The sequence below is a fragment of the Talpa occidentalis genome, unplaced genomic scaffold, assembly GCF_014898055.3.
Source record: "Talpa occidentalis isolate TD23 unplaced genomic scaffold, MPIMG_talOcc4v2.1 talOcc4.18, whole genome shotgun sequence".
Classification (NCBI taxonomy): Eukaryota; Metazoa; Chordata; class Mammalia; order Eulipotyphla; family Talpidae; genus Talpa; species Talpa occidentalis.
In genome coordinates this window covers 14,322,083-14,346,761 of record NW_023601851.1, presented here as the reverse complement: position 1 = coordinate 14,346,761, position 24,679 = coordinate 14,322,083, and the positions used below count along the sequence as shown (strand labels likewise).

Genomic DNA, 24,679 nt, shown 5'->3' with positions numbered 1-24,679 from the left:
TGGACTAAGGAGAGGAGTTAGCAGTCGGGACATCAGAGGGAAAAATGGTAGCTCATGTGGAGATGAAAAGACCCCCCTAGCCAACGATACCTGCTGTACCCGTCAGAAGACAGAGAGACAGAGGGATTGTAAGCAGCAGCTTTGCTAGGTCCTCTCTGTCCACACACTCGGTCACATTCACAGGAACTAGCCTTGGTGACAGCTTGCTTCTGGAAGGGTCTTCTAGCTAAATTTATTTAGGTCGTGGATGGGTGGGTGGATAAAAAGTTCTTGCTGAGTCTTTTGGGTGTTAACTACCATCAGACTAAGACAGTCCACATGCAGACACAATATATTTTGGGGTCACGTGTTAGTCCCCTCAATGTGTCATCACCCACCATCATTCTTGAGGTCTGGACGAGTTAATTCAAGTAAAACCCCGAGAGTGGCGAGCACATACCAAAGACCCCCAAAGCACTGACCCAGCACTGATGATCAAAGGCCGCATTTCCCGGGAAAGCTGTGTGTTACATTTGCCATGCACTTGAGCTGGCAGGTTCCAGACCCCTTGCTTTGGGTGTGACCTAGTTTGCACTTTTTGTAAGTTGTAGCCCACTCAAGACATGACAGCTCTGCTGTGTACGTTGTAGATGTGATGACTTCCAGTGCAAAAGCCAGCTCAGCATTCCTTTCCTCAGGACATTGAATTGGCTTGACATGTCCATTGAGTCGATGTAGGATGTGTCTTCCTGACTGACTCCGTCCTGCGTGCAAAACAGGCTCTTTAACACGGGTTCATTTCCACATGAGATGGCTGATGATTTTGCTGGAAGTTCTCTCTAGTCATCAATGTGGTGGAAGGGGCGTTAGTGGAGCAAGAAAAAAGTATGCTCAACGGGGCCCAGGTGGATTAAACAAAAGAAGAGAAAGATGAGACAAAAATAAAATGTCCTGGCTGTCCCGGGAAGAGAAGTGGAAGAGGCCTGAGCCAAGGGTCCCAGACTCCTCGGTCCACTGGGGTTCTTCAGATGGCGGGATGTGGTGGAAGCCCAGCATCTGCCCGGCTCTGCCTATGGAGAGCCTTGGTATTCCTCCAGGTCAAGAGAGCTGAGGAAACAAAAGCTCTAAACCTACAGAGGAACCAGAAGTCCCTGTGAGGACTGACTCGCATTCTCTTCTGAGTCTGTAGCAGGATCTACACACCAACCTGACCCTGTGACTTCTGAAACAGCTCCCACAGCGCAAGAGTCACCAGACTCCTCCCGGGTGCAGACCTACTTTGCTTATGGAAAAGACTGTTTGCCCCAGGATCAGTGAGGCTTTTACTTCAGTCAGCATCCAGAATCGTCATGGCTTTGGGAAAATAAATAAAGGTTGAAACAAAGGAAAGGAAACACCTTTATAACTTGTTGAAAGACGACGTGGAGTTTGGAGCAAAGATGCATCAGTGCCGATTCCACCCACCTGGCTGCCACAGGCTGACCGTAGGCAGAAGTTCCCAGAAAATCATCAACAACTTGAAAACAAACAACCACAGAGGCAACACTGATCAAGGGAGGCTGCACGGGATGGCACCCCAGTCCCGCTGAGGCAGCCTGTTTGGTGCTCCTTTTTTAGCGTTGTCCTTGGGCCAGTGTGACAGACATCTGGGGGCTCTGGGGGGCTCTGGTTCATGACGGTCACTCAACAACTGTCAGCATGTTGCAACCAATGCTGTCTGTGAGATCCGGGGGGGACACCAAGCTGGAGCACAGGTCCTCACACGACCCAGCCAGTTGCCATTCGAGTCCTCCTGGGAGCACACCCAGGCTGGGATGCTGCGCCCCGCCTCAGCCTTGCCCTGCCTCTCTGTCACGCAGCAGCAGCCTCCTCAGTGCCCCCTTCACATCTTTTGTTTCTGAGCGTGTAGATCAGGGGATTCAGGAGCGGGGTGACAATGTTGTAGAAGAGGGTGAGGGACTTGCCCTGGTCCTGAGAAGATCTGTTTCTGGGCACATGTACATATAGATGGTGTTTCCATAGAAAAGAGAGACGACAGTGAGGTGGGAGCCACAGGTGTTGAAGACCTGTAACCCTGATGCTGCTCGAATGTCTAACACAGCCCCCATGATGCAGCCATAGGAGATGAGCATCAAGATCAGGGGCATGAGCACGATGGCCACGGCCAGGACAAAGACTGTGGCCTCCACCACTGCTGTAACAACACAAGCGATACTGATAAGGACAGGCATCTCACATAAGAAGTGGTCCAATTTTCGGTAACCACAGCTGGGCAAGTGCAGGGTTACTGGGGACATGGCCAAGGACTTGGCTGCCCCACAGCCCCAGGCCACTGACACCAAGAACAGGCAGAGCTGGGGGTTCATGATCACCATGTAGTGCAGGGGCTTGCAGACTGCAACAAACCTCTGGGGGCTTGACACCAAGAACAGGCAGAGCTGGGGGTTCATGATCACCATGTAGTGCAGGGGCTTGCAGACTGCAACAAACCTGTTATATACCATGATGGCCAGCAGCAGGCACTCCACGCCCCTCAGCCCCAGGAAGAGGAAGAGCTGGATGGCAAAGCCCACGTAGCTGATGGTCTTGTCCCGCCCCCTGAGGTTGTACAGCAACTGTGGGATGGAGCTGGTGGTGAAGCAGAGGTCCAGGAAGGAGAGGTAGGTGAGGAAGAAGTACATGGGTGTGTGGAGCTGGGATTCCAGCCGGGACAACAGGATGATGGTGGTGTTGCCCAGCAGGGTCAGCAGATAGGCAATCAGGATGACCATGAAGAGGACCCTCTCCAGATGGGGTCAGTCGGAAAAGCCCAAGAGGACGAAGCTGCCCTGGGCATTGTCATTGGCTGCCTCCATCCCCTCGGTGGCGGCTGAGGCCTGTGGCCGTGGTGCTGGTTTCACAGGTGAGGGAAACTCACTGCGAGTCAGACGTTCTTCTCTGCTCCTGGACATGGGCCATGTCTCCCAGGCTGCTGTGACAGGCGCTGCCCAGCTCCACCCCATCTACAGCAAGGGAAACAGAGGCAGCGGTGTGTTGAATGGGGGTGGATGCAGAGCTGACATAAACCCAGGAACACGTCACTGCCCTGGCCCCAGTGACAGGAGAGGCCCCTGCGGCCACCAGATGTCCACCCTCGCGAGATTCCGTCCCCGAGCTTCTCTGAGTCCCGACCCCTGAGCCCGGTCCTCCCTGCACAGGTGTGGGCAGTGTCCATGGTGCAGGACACGCTGTCTGCTCACCCTCCCCCTGGGCCCATTCGGTCCATGCCCTCCTCATCCCTGGGGTGACCGTCCCGTTCCAGAGGAAAAACAATGTTCACATGCGACACACACACAAAAGTCATCTCTCCAGCGGGCGTCATATTGGAGAAATTAGATCTATATTTCCAGTATACTCTGTATTGCTTATGAGAAATAAATTGCAAAATTTGTATAGAAATGATTTTGTTTTTGGATTAATTCACAGCTGTGCACAGAACCTCCATCACCTTCCATCTCTGCCATGCAGCATCCGCACCAACACATGTTGGAGGACCTGCACCCCTGCCTCACTGGAAGGTACAGATACACAGATCTTGACCCCAGGCCCCAGCCCAGCCCAGCCCCCAGCCCAGCCCAGCCCAGCCCTGTGCCCAGCAGACTGTGCAGCTCGCCTGCCTTTCCCTGCTTTTCTCTCTGAAAACGGGGTACATCAGAGCACAATGTTTCCCAGATACGTTGGAGATATTTTTAATGTGAGAGAAAGTTTGTGGATGTGGAGATCTCTGTGAATGTGTCATGAAATCTGACCTCCATCCAGGGAGGGGCTGGGAAAAGCATCTGGTCGAGCCAGGCAGAGAAATTCTGTGTTGACACGTGTGGTGAGGAGGAGCCACCCGCAGTGCAGGCCCCTGGGGCTGAGACATGTCGCGGCCACACTGCCCGAGTGCACCGTGGGCATGGTCCCCGGCTCCCCTGCACACCCTGGCTCCCAGGCCACCCGCAGGAGCAGGCCCTGGCGTGTCCCGAGCCTGCCCTCCCAGGTCGGGCCCTCCATGGGGAGCCGCTCTCTCCTGGCTTGCCCGGCCAGTGCTGAACCATGGCCGTGCTCGCTGCGCTGAGCCCGGCTTCCCTAGGCGCCTCCCTGCTGAGGGCCTGTGTGGGCACTGGTTGCCATTCAGGGCAGAGTAGTGGGGCCCGCGACGCCTGAGGGGTGCAGCCTCGGCGGGGGAGTCCGTCGGGGTGCAGACGTGTCCTCCCTGTTCCTGTCCTGGGGACTCCCCAGGGGCTGCTGCTGTCACCGCCACCTGCAGCACAGCCCTGGTGCTGAGTGCACCTGGCACCCCGCTCACCTCCTCCCACTGCTACCCAAGGTCACCATCAAGGTCCGGGTGCAGGTCAGGCGGGGACCCCAGGCTGGTCACCATCTTCTCCTGGGAGCACCCCGGGTCCTGCAGTCATGCAGGTGCGGGGGTGTGACGGCGCCTCTTCTGGCAGCCTCCCCTGGAAGCAGGTGGATGTTGGTATTTGTGCCAAGGCACTGAAGTCAGCAGGTCTCCTGAGGAGACACAGCAGCGGCCCTGGGTGTTCAGGGCTCGTCGGCATCCCCAGGTGTCAGGGTCACTGGGATCCCTCAGGTCATTACTGCCGGCACTGAGGAGTGTCCCCGGCAGTTTCCCTTCTCTCCCCAGGGCCCGCCCTGCTCTGAGGGTAATTGGGTCCACTGAGAATTCATCCCTCACATCCGCAAGAAGCTTACCTCAGGGCATCAGGTCAGGGCTCAGTCCACTGCTGTCCTCCAGCTACAGTCATAGAGGGTGGCCGGCCCCCAGGTCTTCAGGGGAGAAAAGTAATTGAGGCAGGCTCGGTCCTCCCACAGCTGGAGGGTTATTTTTTTTTTCCTCATTTGGTCTATTGAAAATAGAGCAAAATAATTTTGACTTCTTTAAGCCAAGACATTTGTGTGTGCAAAAGAGAAAATTCATTGTCCTGAACAGTGGTGAAGCCTTTTCGCTGTGGGGGGTGATAGAAAGTATTTTATTAAAACTTGGTGATGGCACATGGAAGTACTTGCTTTATTAATTCATTTATTTGTGGGCTTGCAGGGAAGTTTTCAGTGTATATCAATTTATTCTTTAGCTTCAAAAACTCAGTGATAGCAAGTTTTTGTATCACATATACCTGATTTTTTAGACCATGTCCATGTAACAATGTTCCTAGGTTCGTGCAGAAGAAACAACATCACAAGCTGAAGGCAAAGAGAAAGGAGTGGGAAAGCAGTGCAGTGTTAGAGAGGAAGTAGAGAAGTTTTGAATCAACGGGGTTGGAATTAGAGAAGTTTGAATCAACTGGCCTGGAAATCTGTCAGAATGACTGCTGGGGTACTTCTGAATGGATAGAAATGCAGAGTCAGGGAGCAGAGAAACTTGAGTGAGGCAAACGTGTAGCAGTTGTGGGTTCGCAGAGCACAAGTGCTGTCGATGTGCAGACGGCACCGCTCCGGCCTGTCACCTTGAGTTGTGAGAGCAGAAGATACACAGGAAGAGAACGGCACAGGTGAGGTGCAGGGAGGGTTTGCCTCCGAGCAGGTGGATTTAATAAAGCCCAGGGTGCCCGCTCTCTCACCCTTGGGACACTGAGAGTAGAACCCCACACCCCGTCACCTGATTTGTCTTCCCGGAATGGAGCTGTTTGGCTTTGTCCAGCCGACCAGCCTCCCAGATCTCTCCCTCCAGGTGCCTCCTCGCTGCCTCCCAGCAGGTCACGTGGGCCCCTAGAGGGTCTGGGGAATAATCAGATTTGTGATCTGAAAACGCACCCAGTCTTCTGTGCCTGTGGCTTTCTGGTTCAGCACAGCCTAACTCGGGAGCACTGCAGCCTAACTAGGGAGCACTGCAGCTTGGGGAAACTGAAGACCTATGCTAGGCTCGACCTCTTAGTCATAGAGCGACAGGGGACCCAGGGCCCTGCCCGAAACCCTTCCCCATCACAGAGGCACTGGGTCTGCTGGCTGTGCCAGCCCAGCCTCCTGCCAGGTGCTCTTCACGGGACCACCCAGCATGCAGCCTGGGTGTGGGCTGTTGTGGCAGCTCCTGAGGTGCAGGTGCCCATATCTGCGGGTCTTGTTTGTCCAGCATGTAGGGCCTCATATTCTACCAAGAAGAGCAAAGACAAGAAAAAACACCCAAGGGTAGCCCCACATCCTAACCACTAAGACACCAGATGACGCAGCACAGAGTGTCGTGTTCTGTGTTTAAGACGCCTCGGCTGGTGCGGCCAGAGGGCGGGGTGAGCATGAGGGCCGTGGGGTCTCACTGAGACACTTGTGCTGGTCAGACGAGAGGAAGGAAGGAAGGACTCACAGAGGGATTCCCAGTGGAGGGAGCCCCAGGTAGATGGAGTCCAGGTAGAGGGAGTCCAGGTAGAGGGAATCCAGGTAGAGGGAGTCCAGGTTGAGGGAGTCCCAGGTAGAGGGAGTCCAGGTAGAGGGAATCCAGGTAGAGGGAGTCCAGGTAGAAGGAGTCCAGGTAGAGGGAGTCCAGGTAGAGGGAGTCCAGGTTGAGGGAGTCCCAGGTAGAGGCAGTCCTGGAGGTGACACCTGGAGCTGGGCAGGGAGCAGAAAGGGCTGGTTTTCATGCTTGGAAAGGAGTGAAGGGAGGTTAAAATTGTCGTCACTCAGTAAGTCTGACAAGATACACATGGAGAGTGGTTAATGGGCGCTCTGGGGGCTCCTGTTCACCCCTGAGGTGTGCAAGGCCAGAGCCTGTGAAGTGGCTCCTCCCACCTGAGGAGCCTGGTGCCTGCTGGACACCCAGGGACATGCGATCTCAGGCCAGGGATCCCCTTGCTGAGCCACGGGGAGTCCAGCTCAGGTGGTGGGATTGTCAGGGTCTCACCAAGGCCTGCCCTGCTGTGGCCCCAACACACAAGTGTTGCACTAAGCTGTGAGTCCTGTTTGACCCCTGCTGACTGGTGAGTGAGCTGAGTCCCAGGACACCAGCTTCTTCTCTGCTCAGATCATGGTGGGAGATGCCACAGCTGAGTGATCCCTAAAATATTGGCCAGAGGGATGGAGGCCATTACTGCTGCTGGAGTTCACAAGTGAGAGGAGAGGGGATTGTGTGGTCAAGCATGAATGCATAGAGGCTTTGTCGGTGGCAGGACCTAATGAGGTTCTCTCCCTTCTAAAATTATTCTGCTCTGTCATGCTCCTGTGAATGGAACAGAGAGGGGAGAGTGAAAGGAAAGACAGAGTGAAGGAGATGGGGAGAGGTGAAGGGAGAGAGAGGAGTGAGGAAGAGAGAGAGAGGGTGAGAGGCAGGGAGAGGGGGAGAGAGAAGTGAGGAGAAGCAGAGGCAAGATTATGGCTCTGATGCCCCAAAGGTACTAGAATGAGCTGAAATAATGTGAGAATTACCATTTTGGATATGGAGACTTCTGAATGAGAGGTTATTGAAAGGCATCAGAAGCTTGAATGAAGGCATATGTATTTTTTTGATCCAAGGTACATCCCTTAGTAGAAAAGCTTGCCAAGATGCTGTGTGGACCCTTGTGGGAAGGGTGATGACTTCTCTCCATTTGTGTTGTTATTTGCACAATGGCTGTCAAAATGTGACTTCTCATTATTCCCCAGCAATCAGCATGGAAACCTGAGGCACGAGACCCAGCATATCTGTAGCCTCCACTCCATGCCAAGAGCCTTTGCTGGGCTCACAATTATCAGACACAGAATTTTAGGAGTGAACACCTGACCCGAGGTGGTCAGCTTTTGTGCCCCAGTATGATTTTGTTACATTTACAGTCAATGGTATGACCATAATGGATTAAAATTACACAGTAATTCCTAAGAAAAAGGAAATTAAATGATCTAATTTCATTTTTGACAAGTTATTAAAAACTAAAAGTTATTAATCACATCAGCTTATCCTGGTTATTGCTCTGCTAGTTTCCAGTTTTATTGTAAGTTCTGCAAATTCCTACCCTGTTCAGTTTTATGATTTTTTAAAAGATTTATTTATTCATTTATACCAGAACTGGGGTACAGGCCAGATGCATGGGAGGGTGAGAGGACTCAACAGAGACAGAGTGGGGAACAGAACAGGAAGACTGACGAAACACACTGCTGATGGGAGCAGCGGGTGAAACAGGAGAGATCTGCTGTGCCATGGGACCCTTGCTGGCCGGCTGGGATTGAACCTGCACTGCAGAGGCTGACGGACAGCTTCACAGCACAACGCTCAACTGCCTGCGCCACCAGAGGAGGCCCCAGTTTTATGATCTTCAGCTTACCAGAAATCTGTCCTTTCCATGGGTCTATTTGGGATGAATCACTTTTTCAAAAGAATCAGAGTAATACAGAAGCTTTTCTAAATTACAGAAAGTCTTAAAAACACCCATTAGATCCATTAAAGATCAAATTGGATTTCATACAATTAAGAAGGATATTTGGTTATTAAGTACAATTACAATGAATGATATGATATCAAAACATTGATTTCTAGGAATTTTATAAAATTTCTAGAGTGGATGCCCAGTTTGGACGGGAAGGTAAAAATGTCTTAAACTACTTTCCTAAATTTAGATTAACAGGAGAAAATATTTTTAGAAATAGTTTCTTGGCTATTTATATCCCAGTTGACTAGAAAAAATATAGATGAGGAAACATATTTTTGCCTCTACAATTTTGAGGTATTGCCTAAGGCACCACATATAACAAAAGGCAGAATAATTGGAGAACGATAAAGAAAAACTTTAGCAACAAGAGTTTAGTATGTTTCCAGTATACATGGGAGAGACCCAGAGAAACTGGTTTGATGTCATTATGACCAGAGAAGACACTTGATTTTTAATTTTTTTTAAAATATTTATTTATCTATGCTATAGTGTATAGGCCAGAGGTGTGGGGGTTGAGAGAATTCACTGGAGACAGGGTGGGAAGAAGAACTGAGATACACTGCTGAGGGGAGCAGCGGGAGAGATAGTGGAGGTCTTCAGTGTCGTGTGGGTCAGCTTCCCAGGTGGGGATCAAACTCTGCTGCAGTTTGATAGCACTGAGGCTTTAATCCCTGTGCCACCAAGGAGGCCTGATACTTGATATTTTTTGTGAATTTATTGATGTTTCTTGAAGAATGTTCCATGTACACTTTAGAAAATTGTGTACTCAGCTATTTTGTCCTGTAAGTGTCTATTAAGCCCATGTGGTCTAATTCCTTCTTTAAGGCTATTGCATCCTTGTTCATTTTCTGTCTGGTTCATCCATTAATTGATAAAAAGTGGAATCTTGAAGGCCCCAAATACTATTATGCTGCTGCCAATATCTGTTTTTAGATTTGGTATTAGTTGCTTTAGATATTTTGATGCTTCTTCAGATGTGTGTATGTGTGTGCTGTTTTCCTAATGCATTGATCTCTTAGTCAATACATTATGTCCTTTTCTGTCTCTTGTTAACTTTTTTTAGCTAGAAATCTATTTTCTCTGGTAATAAGTGTGGTTGTCTCTGCTTTTTTTAGGGTCCCATTTACTTGTTATTTTTCAAACTTTTACTTTGACTTATGTTTTTCTTTGGAACTCAGGTGGGTCCAAAGGAGATAGTGGAAAGTTGGGTTTTGTTTTCTGATCCACAAGTCACTCTACCTTTTGATTGGTGAGTTCCATACATTTAAAGTTAGGGTGATTGTTGACATATGAGGGTTTCTGACTGTGAATTGTTTTTAGTTCTCTGCTTCTAGTTTCTTTCTTTCTTTTTTTAATTTTTCTTCTCTTTAGATATAAGAGCTCCTTTCTACATATTTTGTAAGGAAAGTCTAGTTGAAGTCTCCTTCAACTTCTGTTTGTCTGGAAAAACCTTCCTTTTCCTTTCAAAGCTATATTTTGTAGGATATAGTATTCTTGTCTCAAGTATATTATATATGTCTTACCACTCTGTCTTAGCTTGTATTATTTCCTCAGAAAAAGTCTTCTGATGTAAGTCTGATTTAAGCCTTCATAAGTTACCTGCTTCCCACCCCCTCACCCTTCAATAGTCTTTCTTTGTTTTGACCTCTTGGAAGTTTCACTACTGTGTGTCTTGGTGTAGGTATCATTACATTTAGATAACCAAGTTCTTTTATCTTTATGGATTTGTACATTTAATTCCTCCCTCGGGTTTGGGAAACTTTCCTTTATTATTGCTTTGAATACATTGTGTGTTCTCTCTCTGTTACTCTTTAGGTATACCCAGTATCCTTTTCTAATGGAGTTGGATATGCCTTGGAATTCCTCCCTCCCTCCCTCCCTCCCTCCCTCCCATCTTCCCTTCCTTCCCTCCTTTCATTTTATGTTGTTTTCTCTTTTTTCTTCTCTCTGAGTCCTTTGTGCATTACTATCTTGGATATCACTGATCTGACCCTCCATTTGGTCTATTTTGTTTCATATTTTTTTGCCAATTTTTAAAATCCCCTCTATTAACATTTTTACATCCTGCAACTCTTTGTTTAATTTTTAAAGCTTCAATTTCTATTTTCTGTTCATAAATCCTGTTCATAACTTCTGTCATAAATTTCTCATTGCATTCATTAGATTTTCTGAATGTTGTTATATCTATTTGATTAGATTTTCAGTGTTCTATTGTATCATTTTGACTTATATTTCCGTATTTTCTTCCATTTCTTTATCATGACACTTTCAAATTCTGTATCTGATAAGGAAATATAATTTTTTATGTCTGTGGTTGGATTCTGAAGCTTTTTCCTTTCCTGTGATGTCATGCTCTCTTAAGGTCTCAAAATTCCATGTATTATAACTTTTTATCTGCACATTCTGCTGCTTTAGATTTCCTTTTCATAAACAGCAGACACTTAGATATGCACACTGCTTCTACATTTCCAGCAGGTGGAGCTGTGAATTTATGTGATTTTACAGTTTTGGTCTTTCCCAGGTACCACAGGTTAGAGACCTGTTGTTGCAGCTGCTGAGCTGGGTATAGGAAAGGGTCCATCAGCTGGTGTGAATGTGCTGGATGGGTAAATGGCTTATGTTTGTGGCTCTGCCATAGCTCTCCAGTTTTGGGTTCCAGACCCAAACATCTGAAATCTGTGTGTTCTCATTATACTTCAGTAGGTCAGTACCAGTCTCATGGAGGGGGTGGGCAGAAGGCATGCTGCCCAGCATACTGTTCTTACTCTTTTCACTAGGGACCAAGTTTTTACACACATATTTTCCCTCAGTCAAGCTCTAACCAGTCAGCCCTCCACTACCCAGGTCACTAGCTGAACTGCAGTGCTGCAGCTTGTATGTCAGCTTCCTTGCTATAGACTTCAGTCTCCAGGATTTCTTCACCTATTTTCTTACCTGTTGGATGAAGTATGACTATCTTCAGGGTCCCCTTTGGTTCAGTGCTACCTATTGGCTTCTGATGTCCACGTGATGCTCTGGTTTCAACCTGAGTAATAAGGGTTTAGTGCTTTTCTGGATAACTTTCAGATTTCACTCAGTAAAACTGAGTGATGCTCTGATATGGCTCAAGCCACCTCATTTAATAATATCTTCAACTAAAGATGTGATGTTTTGGAGAGGGAGAAGGGAAGAACAATTGTGGAAGATTACCAAAAAGGGACAGTACACAAGAGTAATGAAGGGTCCATGCAGCAGGCCGGAATGCAGGAGCCAACCAGGAAGACCACCTGGGGGGCAGGAACAGCAGGCCGGAATGCAGGAGCCAACCAGGAAGCCTACCTGGGGGGCAGGAATGCAGATACCTGCCTGGAGGACTCAGACAATGAGCCTCCCCTCTCCCCCTACCAGTCTTGTCTCAGACAAATAACCTATACCTGCCCTACAAACTTTTCCCGCAGTACGAGCCCAACTTCCCACCTGACCTCTCCTCACCCTATAAAACCCTGCTTCCCCCTAACAACGTGCGCGCCTTCACTGACCCCCACCTTGGGTGTGTGAGGTCCGCCCGGGGCGCAATAAACTTTCCCTCCCTTTGAGAAATTTAGCCTGGCTCTCCTTTTCTTTACCGCGCCGAACCTTTCATCTTGGTGCCGAAACCCGGGAAGGCCGTGTCTCCTGGCGCTGGGGCCGCCTTCTCGTCCCTGGAACCTCTCCTCTCCATTGCAGACATCTCACACCCACCACCGGCCTTAATCCTTGGGGTAAGTCACTGCCTGACCCTCCCTCCTGGGAGGCCCTCACCTCTGGCTATTTGGCTCCTCTCCTGACTCCCGTACCGTACCTTGGTTGGCTGTTCCGTAAACCGTGGGCCCATGTCAGTCAACTTCCGTACACCTAGACCCTGGATCTGGGGATGCCCTTCCAGACTTGGTGCCCGAATCCTAGGTGCAACCAAGCGGTGGAGACGTCCCCCTCGCTTGTCTGCCTCCGTTCCGAAGGCCAGGACCGAATCGGGGGACGCCGCAATTCGGGGCCTGCGCCCCCGACGGCCAGTTCAGGTTCGTGGGACGCTGCATCCTGACTCTGTGCCCCCGTTAGTTGGGAAAGGAGCCGACTTAGTCATGGGGTCCACAAATTCCAAGCCGAGCCTGGCCACTCCACTGGGATGCCTTCTCTTAAACCTCAATCCATTGGGACTTAGGCCGGATATACGCCTTAAGCGTCTGGTCTTTCACTGCAACACTACGTGGCCTCAGTATCAATTGGACAATGGCTCCCACTGGCCCAAACATGGCACTTTTGACTTCTCGGTCCTTACAGACCTAAACAATTCTGTCACAGCAATGGAAAATGGTCAGAGATCCTTAGGGCCAGGCTGTCTTTCTCTTGTGCTCCGCCCCTTCCCTCCCTCCTGAAAACCTGCCGTACTTTCTAAGTCTCGAGACTCCTCTCCAGACCCCTCTTCTGCATTCTCTGATCCTCTAAATTTTCAGTCTTCACCTCCTCCACCTACCCAATCCAGCCCCTCCCCCCTTTCTTTTCACCTCCCAGCTGCCACACCCTCTCCCTGCTGATCCTCTTCTCCCTCCCCTCAGAGAAGTGGGTGGGAACTAAAGAAAAAATTAGAGTCCATGTTCCTTTCTCTGTCTGATCTCTCCCAATTTGTAAAGCATCTTGGCTCTTTCACAAACTATCCCACTACCTACACCTAAATTTCATTATCTTACCTTAGCTTATGACCTTACATGTCATAATTACATGTTATCTTCTCTTCCATCCTGACCTCTGACCTGTCCCCTAGCTGGTCTCCAACCGGCAGCGCCTAAACCTATAAACTTTCATAAGTTCTGAAAAATTACCCAGTCTTCCTCAAAAAAAAAAAAAAAAAAAAATCCTGACTTCCAAAGGCTGAGGATGGTCCTCAAACCCCTATCCAGGAACTGCTGAAAATGGCCTTTAAATTATTTAACAACCGGGAGGAACAGGACAGGGCAGAGAGTAAACTCCACAGTCGCCAGAAGGCTGAGCTTCAAGCTCAGGCCCCAGTAGCTGCCTTGAGACCGCCAGGCCCTGCTCCTCCAACGACCGCAGCGCCTGCTGCCCAACAGAGGACGACAATGGGCCCCATGGGCCCCAACCGACCGACCGCCGCCGAAGCCTGCTTCAAATGTGGCCAAGAACACTGGTCCAGACAATGCCCCAACCCCCAGCCTCCGCCAGGACCGTGCCTCATCTGCAACATCCAGGGTCACTGGAAAAGTGACTGTCCCTCCACACCTGGCTGTGGTGGGCCAGTCCTTCCAGTCCCTGCAACTCTTGTCACCGGCGATCTTGGGTTTGGTGGCTGAGGACTGAAGAGGCCCAGATTTATCATCTCCGATAACCTTTGAGGAGCCCAGGGTAACGGTCAAGGTAGCAGGTAAGTACATCTCCTTTCTGGTTGACACGGGGTCTACCTTCTCTGTCCTCCCCTCCTATTCCGGTCAAGTTTATCCTTCTCAGGTCTTGGTTACGGGAGTTGACGGCCTTCCTTCTCGGCTCAGGACCACTGGTCCGCTTTTTCCTAGTCATTCCTTCTTGCCCCACACCACTCCTGGGTCAGGATCTTCTGACCAAACTCAGGGCTACTCTCTCATGGTTCCAACACCCTAGTGCTGCTCTCATCCTCCCACAACTCCAAACATCTCCTAATCCTTCTCAGGACTACCCACTGTCTCCCTCCACTGTCAACCCCATGTTCTGAAATATCTCTATCCTAATTGTTGCCACCCATCGTACCCCAGTCCTCATTTGCCTTAAGAATCCCTCTTTTCCCTCTCGCTCCCAGTTTCCAATTTCCCTCACTCACCGTCAGGGTCTCAAACTCATCAGCCAACAACTCCTGGGAAAGGGACTCCTTATTCCTATCAACTCGCCCTATAATACTCCCATTCTCCCTGGAAAAAAGCCTGACAGTTCTTATCGCCTAGTTCAAGACCTTCGCCTCATTAACGAAGTGGTGGTGCCTGTCCATCCTGTAGTGCCAAACCCCTACACCCTTCTGTCTCATACACCATCTTCTACCCCACACTTCTCTGTGCTTGACCTCAAAGATGCCTTTTTTACCATTCCTCTGGATCCTCAATGTTACTTACTATTCGCTTTTACTTGGGAAAACCCGGACACACACCTCCCAGCAACTGGCCTGGACAGTCCTGCCTTAGGTTTCCCGGGACAGCTCTCAACTGTTTGGTCAGGCATTAGCCAGTAATCTCTTGTCATGTCATACTCCACCCCACACTCTCCTCCAGTATGTTGCTGATCTCCTCCTCTGCCGTCCTTCTCTGCCACAATCTCAGCAACACACTGCACAACTCCTCAGCTTCCTGTGCTCCAAAGGATACTGTCTCCCCATCCAAAGCTCAACTTTCAGTTCCCATAGTCATCTATCTGGGTCTTCAACTAACTCCTTCCTCCAAACAGCTGACAGTGGACCACAAGCAGGCCATCCGGGACCTTCCCTCCCCTAAATCGACAAAACAAATCCTTTCTTTCTTAGGTTTGGTTGGACTTTTCCGTCTTTGGATCCCTAATTTTGCTTTCCCAGCCACGCAACTGCACAATGCAGCAAAAGCCTCCCTGAAGGACCTCTCCAATCCCCCGGGGAGTCCGCAGAGTCACACATATCCTTCTTCAGGCACCTGTCCTTACCCTTCCTGATCCAGAAAAGCCTTTGCTCCTGTTCACAGACGAATGTCGGGGTACTGAGGCAGGTGGCCTGTTCCAGCCTCTCGGACCAGCCCTGCATCCTATCCCTTATCTCTCCAAGCAAATGGATCCCACCGTTAGGAGCTGGCAACCCTGCCTTAGAGCCCTGGCGGCGGCAGCTCTACTCACCCGGGAATCCCTCAAACTTACTCCGGAAAGACCCACCCAAGTACATTCCTCGCACTGCCTTCAGGCCCTCGCTCTCCCCGCTCGCTCTCCACTCTCACTCCTTCCCATTTACAGTATTTCCATGTGCTCTTTATTGAAAATCCCCTGGTGAGTCTCACTCAGTCTAATTCTCTCAACCCAGCCACTCTCCTGCCTGTCTCTGGCCACCTTCTGCCATTCATTCATGTCCTAAAATTCCTGGAAGAAATGCAAACCTCCAGACTGACTCATCTTTGTCAGATGACTCCTGTGTTTGTAGACTGACAGCTCTTGTTAAGATGCACGTGGTCAGCGGCGGGCCACCTAGGCCACTGTTACCATCGATCAGCTCACCAACTGCCTGGACACCTACCCAGACAGAATTGACCTCTCCCTACTCAGGCAACTACTCCAGGAACAGGCAGACCGTTACTTACCCAGTCCTGCCTCGGATCTCGACCTCCTCAACCAACCTTCTCCACCACTGCATCCAGGAGACCAAGTCCTGCTCAAATCGCTTCAGCCAAAGCCACTGTAGCCTCGGTGGATCGGCCCACGCACGGTTATTCTCACCACTCCTACAGCGGTAACACTTCTGGGACACCCATCCTGGCACCATCTATCAGGGGTCAAACGTGCCCCCGAAGACAAACAGTATGTATGTCGTAACCTGGGTCCTACTAGGATGTGCATTTCTTGTCAAAATCTCCCCTAGCTCAGTGTCCTGTGTATGGAAATTCAAAGTTAGGGAGACCTTTGTCTCAGGATCCACTGAGACCACCCACTAGGTGGGTACTGCGAGTGCCCACAGGCCGGATGCACAGCACTTATCACTCTCACCCTAACTTTTTCATCGATTAATAACCCTATGAACACCTTGTTTTGTTTCTTTACCATCAAACCTTAGATCACTGCAAAAATACCTATAGAAAATATGGGGGGTGCCCTTAGCAGTCATGCACAGTGCACCTTCCAGACAAAGGCCAAATGTTCTCTCTGGTCCGTCATAATACGGGCTTCAATATGAGTCAAGTTAGCTATGCTATTTCAGATCCTTGGGACCAACGTTGGGTACAGGGAGTCCAAGCCGCAGGGTACACTGGCTGGCATTCCTATCCAGTGGCAACACTGTCCATCTCAAGGGAATATGTCCTGACACAAAATGCCACAGTCCAAGTCTCCCAGGACATCCTCCATTCAGAACAAATCCTATAAAATTAGCTAACATCATCAGAAAAGACCGAGACACCCTCAACCTAAATTCATATAATCCAAAACACTATAACCTTCCTAAATGACTCTTTTGGGACTTACACCTCCTCTTGTTTCCTCTGTGCTTCCCTTCGGAGGCCTCTACTGGCAGCAGGTCATGCACAATTAATCTCAATACCACTACGACCAAGATAACGGACGCTGCTTGCCAGACTCCCCAACTCTCAGTCACCCTATGGGACTCCAATCACAGCTACCCCTGCTATCAAACTAATGCCCTTGTCAGCTTTCATTCCTGTGCTTCTAATATTTTGGTTACTTCTGTGCTCCGAACAACAGCAAAGAGAAACTTTTTCTGGTGCAATGGCTCTCTCTCTCAGTGTATTAATTCTGCTACTCCAGGCCCACGTATCCAAGTCCTCGTGGTCCCACAGTTAGCTCTGTACAGACGGTCTGAGCTAGGTTAGTTATTCTCACCACATTGGACTAAGCAGGCAGCCTTTCTTCCAATCATGGTTGGAATCAGCCTGGCATCATCGATAGCAGCTTCAAGTATGGCGGGTAGGGCCCTGGGACACAGCCTGATTTCTGCCCAGGAATTTTATGAACAAATTGATACCTCCTTAGAAAAAACCTATGTCTTCAACATCATTAAAAAGACAGCTCACCTCCCTGGCACAGGTCACTCTCCAAAACCAGCGGGCTCTGGACTTGTTAACAGCTAATAAAGGGGGTACCTGCCTGTTCCTCAGGGAAGAATGTTATTACTAGTAAAACCGGGGACTCCAACTCTCCGCTGACATGGTTTCAAAATCCTATAGTGTCAGGGCTCCTCCCACTCTTGGGGCCAATACTAATGATAACCTTATTTTTTTCTTTTCCCTCCTTGCCTCCTAAAATTCATACAAACTCGCATTCGGGAAATGTCTCCTACCACCTTTAACCAACTCCTTCTCCACCCATATTCTCGCATCCCTGCAGAAGACCCTCATAACCAGGCCTGAGCCACCCCCTTGATCTTCGCCCCTTTTCAGCACTAAGTAGCCACAGAAAGAACCATCACCCCTTTTCCTATCAACAAAAAGCTGGTATGAAAGGTCCATGCAGCAGGCTGGAATGCAGGAGCTAACCAGGTAGCCCACCTGGGGGGCAGGAATGTGGATACCTGCCTGGAGGACACAGACAATGAGCCTCCCCCCTCCCCCTACCAGTCTTGTCTCAGACAAAGAACCTATACCTGCCCTACAAACTTTTCCTGCCTTAGGAGCCCAACTTCCCACCTGACCTCTCCTCACCCTATAAAACCCTGCTTCCCCCTAACAACATGTGCGGCTTCACTGACCCCCACCTTGGGTGCATGAGGTCTGCCCGGGGCGCAATAAACTTTCCCTCCCTTTGAGAAATTTAGCCTGGCTCTCCTTTTCTTTACCGCACCGAACCTTTCAAGTAAAATCACCATGCATATTATATTTAATGCCTTTTTCACTGATCAGAATTTCCCAATATTTGATGATTCCATTTTTCTGGGATATCATGGACACATCTCTACAAATGGAGATTTTCCCTTAAAAATGTGTTCTTAGAAGTTTGGTATCAACTAGTTGGCTATTCAGAGTTTTTCTCATGACTTTTTTTTTTTTTAAACAAATCATCAGATCAAAAAATCCTTTTGCTAAATGCATAGGTCACAATGATAAAATTTGTTCCTCTACAGATATTTCTGACTTAAGGATTTAATGAATTGAAAACAAACAGCAACAAAAGGAAAACTCTGATTAAGAAAAGTAGTTTTGACACCACATGGCAGTCTCTTATAAGTAGGAAACTCATCTTTATACTACTTATTACATTTTTTTCTTTGGACTTGGCTGTAATGATCTTCTGGAGGACTGTTTGTATTATGTAATTCACTCAACAAAACTCAGCATGTGGGAACTGATACTGTCTGTTAAGTCCAGAGAGAGATGTGAGAGCTGGGGAACAGGTCCTCACATGGCCCAGTCCAGGTGCATCTGGATCCTAATGGGAGCACACCCAGGCTGGAGATGCCCTCGATTCATGGGACTCAGCCCTTCCCCACCTTTCTGTCATGCAGCAGCAGCTTTCTCAATGCCCCCTTCACATCTTTGTTTCTGAGTGTGTAGATCAGGGGGTTCAGGAGCGGGGAGACAGAGCTGTAGAAGAGGGTGAGGAACTTGCCCTGATTCTGGGAAGAGCTGTTTCCAGGCTGCATGTACATGTAGATGATGTTTCCATAGAAAAGAGAGATGACAGTGAGGTGGGAGCCACAGGTGTTGAAGACCTTTTTAATCCGTGATGCTGATCGAACTTGTAACACAGCCCTCACGATGCAGCCATAGGAGATCAGGATCAAGATCAGGGGCATCAGCACAATGATCACGGACAGGACAAAGACCGTGGCCTCCACTGCTGCTGTATTGATACAGGCGATCCTGATCAGGGCAGGTAATTCACACAGGAAGTGGTTCAGTCTGTTGTGTCCACAGCGGGGTAAGTGCAGGGTGATAGAGGGCATGACCACGGAGTTGGCTGCCCCACAACCCCAGGCCATGGACACCAAGACCAGGCAGAGCCGGGGGTTCATGATCACCATGTAGTGCAGAGGCTTGCATACCGCAATAAACCTGTCATATGCCATGACAGCTAGAAGCAGGCACTCCACAGTTCCCAGCCCCAGGAACAGGCAGAGCTGAACAGCACAGCCTGCATAGCTAATGGTCTTGTCCTGCCTGCTGAGGTTGTACAACAGCTGCGGGATGGAGGTGGTGGTGAAGCAGAGGTCCAGGAAGGAGAGGTGGGTGAGGAAGAAGTACATGGGGGTGTGGAGCTGGGGGTCCAGCCGGGATACCAGGATGATGGTGGTGTTGCCCAGCAGGGTCAGCAGATAGGTAATCAGGATGACCACAAAGAGGACCCTCTCCAGCCGGGGTTGGTCAGAAAATCCCAAGAGGACGAAGCTGCTCTGGGCGCTGTCATTGGCTGTCTCCATCCCTCCAGTGGTGGCTGAGGCCGGTGGCCGTGGTGCTGGTGGCGCAGGAGAGGGACACTCACTCCCGGTCAGATGTGCTTCTCTGCTCCTGGACGTCAGCCATGTCTCCCGTGCTGCTGTGACAGGTGCTGCCCTGCTCCACCCTGTCTACAACAAGGGAAACCGAGGCAGGTGTGTGTTGAACAGAGGGTGACTATATGAAGGGGTGCAGAGTTGACATGAACCCAGGAACACAGCACCACCCTGGCCCCAGTGACAGGAGAGGCTCCGGTGGCCATTAGCATGTCCACCCTCCTGAGACTCCGTCCCCGAGCTCCTCTGAGCCCCGACCCCTGAGCCCGGCCCTCCCTGCACGGGTGCGGGCAGTGTCCAAGGTGCAGGGCACTCTGTCTGCCCAGTTCTCATCCCTTAGCAAATGAGATACAGTTACGATGGTTTGGGAAGCTTATTGACACATTACCTTGTTTTCTTATTGGAAAGTATAATGTTCAAGTTACCTCATTTGTTTTACAGGTGTGGTTTGAAATTATTTTAATACGTGCAGATATTGGTGACCATGAATGTTTCTAGATATCTTACATTAAGTTTATTACTCAAAGAAAGAAGGAACAGGAGCTTATGAAATTAGACAGGGAAATCAAAAAAAAAAAAAATCTAACCAGGAGGATCTGTCCTCATTATATGTCCAAACGTAATTTAAAAATATAATCATTAAAGGGGGGAGAGGAGAGGAAGGATTTAAGTCAAAATAAGGGGGGGTGCAATTGTATGGGGAATATAACCAAAATGAAAATGCATACATTTTGCAAAGATGAAAAATGATGTAGGAATTATATAAAATAAAAAAATATATAATCATTAAAATATGGTAATTGGGCTTGGGGCTGTGTAGACCCCTACTTCACCCTTTATTACCCAAAATTGCACTTGAGTATGTAAACACTAAATAAGAGTTTGAGAATCTGAAGTGTCTGTTCTTTCTTTGAGCCTCTGATCTTCTTGGGTTCAAAGAGATCACCAAGCAAGAAGTATGAGGAATATAAAAATAAAATTTATTAATTAAAAAAAAAGAAATTAAAAAAAGACACCATCATTACCAAAAAAAAAAATAAATAAATAAAAAGCTCCTGAATATTTAAAAAAAAGACAACACCAGAAAAAAATAAATCTGATTGCATATTAAAAAAAAAAAATCAGTGGTCTGAGAAACATAGATTAGCCAATGTAAGAAACAGTGAAGACCAGAGAAAATTGGTGTGGCATTTGATAATGGTCTTGTTTAATCATTTTTTTCCAAGAAAGTGACAAGAAAAGACAGAACACAATAAAAACAGAAGTGACATGAATTAGTGGTCGGCTGGATGACTGTGATTTAGAAGCAACATGACTTTAAAACATTAAAATTTTCTCATTGATGATTAAGGGCATAAAAATTTAAATCAAAGAGTCTTGCTTTCTAGATAGGGAGGTACCTTGAAATGTAATATGTGCCCAGCTGGTAAAACCGTGAGGAAACCAGGCCCATGGAATCATGAATTTAAATGGGAAGGATGTCTGCAGGAATCTCGAAAGAAGATAATTAGAAATACACAGGTGTGCTAGCACCTTACCTGTCCCCCTCAGACAATTCTCCCTGCAAGTTAAAATCACATTAACAAATTGCCGGGGAAGGGAGGTAGGGAGGAGGCAGGACTCAAGCAGGAAAAGGACGGAGCTAACCTTCCGCCCTCATGCAAACTCAGTGTTCCCCACCAAGCGCCTGCCGTGTCCTGACCTGAATGGAGAGCGCAGCCAGAGGCGGGTCCCCCGCAAGGAGCCCACATGCGGGGTTTGCCCTCGTGGGGGACACTTGCGTGGACACAGCCCAGGCATGCCCAAGGAGGCGCAGTCCCTGCTGTTCGCGTTGTACTCCAGGGGCCTGGAACTGGACAGCAGCCTCGTGGCCTGATCTGAGGGACTCGGGATCGCTTTTGAAGGACCCCATGATGGCTCAGGGGTCGGCGGCCACTGGGTGGCTGGGCGAGGGCAGATGCCCCTGAAGGCCCCCTCGGCTGCCAAGGCTCCTCTCATGCTTTTATTCGTCTGGCTCAGGTTCAAACACACACAGACTGGCTGCCGGGTGGGCGGCATGGGCTTGAATAGACTGGGAACGAGCAGAATTGAGTGGGTTTATTCAAGTATCAAGAGTGAGGATTTGGATTTGGAAGAAGTAGGGCAGAATTTACCGGAATTGTTCCTGCAAATTCAAGTTTCAGTTCATTTGGTAAGGTGGTTTGTTTTATTTTATAAGGTGCGTTTACATCTTCCATAAGGTAGGAGCCACATGTTGTGAGGATGCAAAAATACTGATGCTGTCCAGGAGGGAGGACGGGGTGCTGCAGCTTTATCACATGCCCCCTGGACTCCCCACCCCATTGTGATGAAAAAGCTGTAGCGACACAAAGTTCAAGCCCACTGTGAATGGCTCCTGGCTCCTCGCTGGCTCTGCGGGCAGCGGCTCCTTGGCCTTGGGCTGCAGAGCCTGGCCCAGGCAGGAGGAGGGTTGTCCTCCCTGTCTGGAGAAGGCATAGCTCTCCAGCCTGCCAGAGGGGCCTGGAAAGGTTTGCCATGCGTTTTCTAGAAGCTCCTACTGGGATCCACGTTTTCAAAATGGGGGTGGCCAGACCCTGCACCTCAGGGGGACTTGCCAATGACCAGGGGTTGAGAACACTCCCTTCCATGAGGTTCTGAATCTCCCACATCCAGAAGCATCTTTCTGTCGTCGCCGGAGGAAACATGGTTCCTCCTAAATGTTAGTAATGTAAAAAAGAAAACTTTAATTTTACCTGTGACCCTGTTTTCTCTCTGGTGCTGTCCGTGTCTCCTGCAGAGGAGCCTGTGTGGGCACTGGATGCCGTTCAGGGTGGAGTAGCTGGACCCGCGATGCATAAGTGGTGCACGCTTGGCGGGGGAGTCCGTCGGGGTGCAGACGTGTCCTCCCTGTTCCTGTCCTGGGGGCTCCCCAGGGGCTTCTGCTGACACCGCCACCCGCAGCGCAGCCCGGGAGCTGACTGCACCCACCACCCTGCTCACCTCCTCCCGCTGCTGCCCGCGGTCACTGTCACGGTCCAAGTGCAGGTCGGGCGGGGCCTCCAGTCTTGTCAGCGTCTTCTCCTGGGAGCACCCCGGGGTCCAGACAGGTGCGCAGGTATCGGGGCGTGATTGTGCCTCTGCCGGCCTGGTCTCCCTTTAGAAGCAGGGGGATGTTGGTATTTGTGCCCAGGGCACCCAGACAGTGGCGGTTGGGTGAGGCTCGCATGGGGAGCGCAGCAGTGAACCCTGGGTGGTCAGGTCTCGTCAGCAGACCCAGGTGTGAGGGACCTTCTGATCCCTCAGGGTCATTACTGCAGGCGCTGAGGTGTGTCACAGGCAGGATCCCATCAAGCTCCCCAGTGGCCACCGCGTCCTGCAGAAAATGAGGACCATGAGAATTTGTCCTTTGGTATAACAGTGTTATTTCATGTTTGAAAAATCGAGAACTCATCAATGTTGTTCAATGAACCCAATCACTGAGGGGCTGTCGGCTCCTCCTAAGTCCCCAGGCTCCCGATGGGCTCAAGTTACTGAGGCAGAGACAGCCCCCAGCTGGCTCAGATCCTACTGTTTATTCTCCTTATATCTACTGAATGTGTAGCGACTATACTAACATATTTTTTTCTAAGGATTTTGTGCATGAAAAAGAAAGAATCCATTATCTAGAACGTAGAGCTCTTCCAGAGGTGCATAGATGAATATAATAATTTTAGTAATTAAAGTGGTAACTGTGGTGCGTGTGTGCATGTGTGTGTGTGGTGACTGTATTTAGTATCTGTTGAGGGCAGTATGACATCACTAGTCTGGAAATGTTAAGTGAAAATAGATGAGTAATTATAGAAATTGGGACCCTGTAAGTAAAGTACCACCATCGGATATAACCATAACACTTTAATGAATTTGTTAGGAATTTCAGAGAATTTTATATTATGTGAATATGGCTGTTCCTGCCTTTCTTTGGGTCCCATTTGCTTGCAGAGTTGTTTTCCATCCCTTTAACTTCAGTCAGTGTATATCCTTGGAACTTAGGTGCATTTGCTGAAGGTGGCAGAAGGTTGGCTTCCGTTTCCTAACCCAACTAGAGAGTCTGTGTCTTTTATTGGTGAGTTCAGGTCATTGATGTTCAGAGTGATTATTGGTGTAAAAGCCTGGCACTGCCACTTAGCTTTGGTGCTATTTCATCCTTGTTCAGTTCTTTGTATTTACTTCCCTCTTTGGTTTAAGTCCCAAAGTTCTCTTTAATGTTTCTTGCAGGGGGTTAGCAGATACAAACTCACTAAGATTTGCTTTCAGAACAGCCTTATTTCTCTCTCATGCAGGAAGAAGAGCTTTGCAGGACAAGCTATTCTTGGCTGGCACTTGGTGTCTTGGAGTATTTTGAATGTGTCGTTCCATTCACTTCTTGCCTGGAGTGTTTCTTCCAAGAAATCCAACATCAGCCTAATCAGGGTTCCTTATGGTTATCTGTTTCTTTCCCCTTGTTGGCATTATTGTTTTTCCTTTATCTGGGGCTCTGGAAGTTTTACTTACTCTGTGTCTTGCTGTAGTTCTCCTGTTATCCAGTAGTTTGGTGTTCTTTTGGTTTCGTGGATTTCTATATGTTCATTTCTTTCTTCAAGTTTAGGTAGTTTTCTTCCATTATTTCTTTAAAAGGTTTTTCAGCTCCCTTTCTCTGTTCTCCATATGGGATTCCTATGATTCTTGAATTTATTTTCCTCATGGTGTCAGATAATTCTCAAAGTGTTTCTTCATTCTTTTTCCTTTGTATTTCTCCTTTTTCTCACTTTCCCTCATTTTCACCTTTGAAATTACTATTTCATTAGGTTTATCTTGCTTCCATGGCTTTCTCCTGAAATTTATTCTCTTCCATCGATCTTTCTTTATTCTGCAATTCTGTCATTTTCTTATTTAAAGTGTCAATTTTGACTTCTGTTTGTTGATTGTTTCTCATGGCAGTTTTCTCATATCTCTCTGATCTTCTTTTCTGAGTTTTATTTTTATTGTTCTGATTCCTTATTTTTTTTTTAATCATGGCACTTCGAATAATATGTCCAATAGGTTAAAAAAAAGACATTCCATGTGTTTGTGCTTTTGTTCCAAGGTTTTGAGTTCTTCCTGTGATGTGTTTTCTCCTGTGGGCTTTGTTGGCCACTTGTATTTT

At 48.7% G+C, this 24,679-nt stretch overlaps 1 protein-coding gene and 1 pseudogene across 1 annotated transcript; both read right to left on the bottom strand.

Annotated features, from left to right (window-relative positions):
- Positions 1-1,808: 1,808 nt before the first annotated feature.
- On the bottom strand, positions 1,809-6,778 carry LOC119250894 (olfactory receptor 2W3-like; annotated as a pseudogene).
- An 11,723-nt stretch (positions 6,779-18,501) lies between these two features.
- On the bottom strand, positions 18,502-19,446 carry LOC119250893 (olfactory receptor 2W3-like). Its single transcript, XM_037518471.1, has one exon. The coding sequence runs from the start codon at positions 19,444-19,446 to the stop codon at positions 18,502-18,504; it is 945 nt and encodes a 314-aa protein (XP_037374368.1).
- Positions 19,447-24,679: the final 5,233 nt, after the last annotated feature.

Excerpts from the sequence above, each read along its gene's own strand:
- LOC119250893 (XM_037518471.1), bottom strand. The coding sequence starts at position 19,446 with ATGGAGACAGCCAATGACAGCGCCCAGAGCAGCTTCGTCCTCTTGGGA.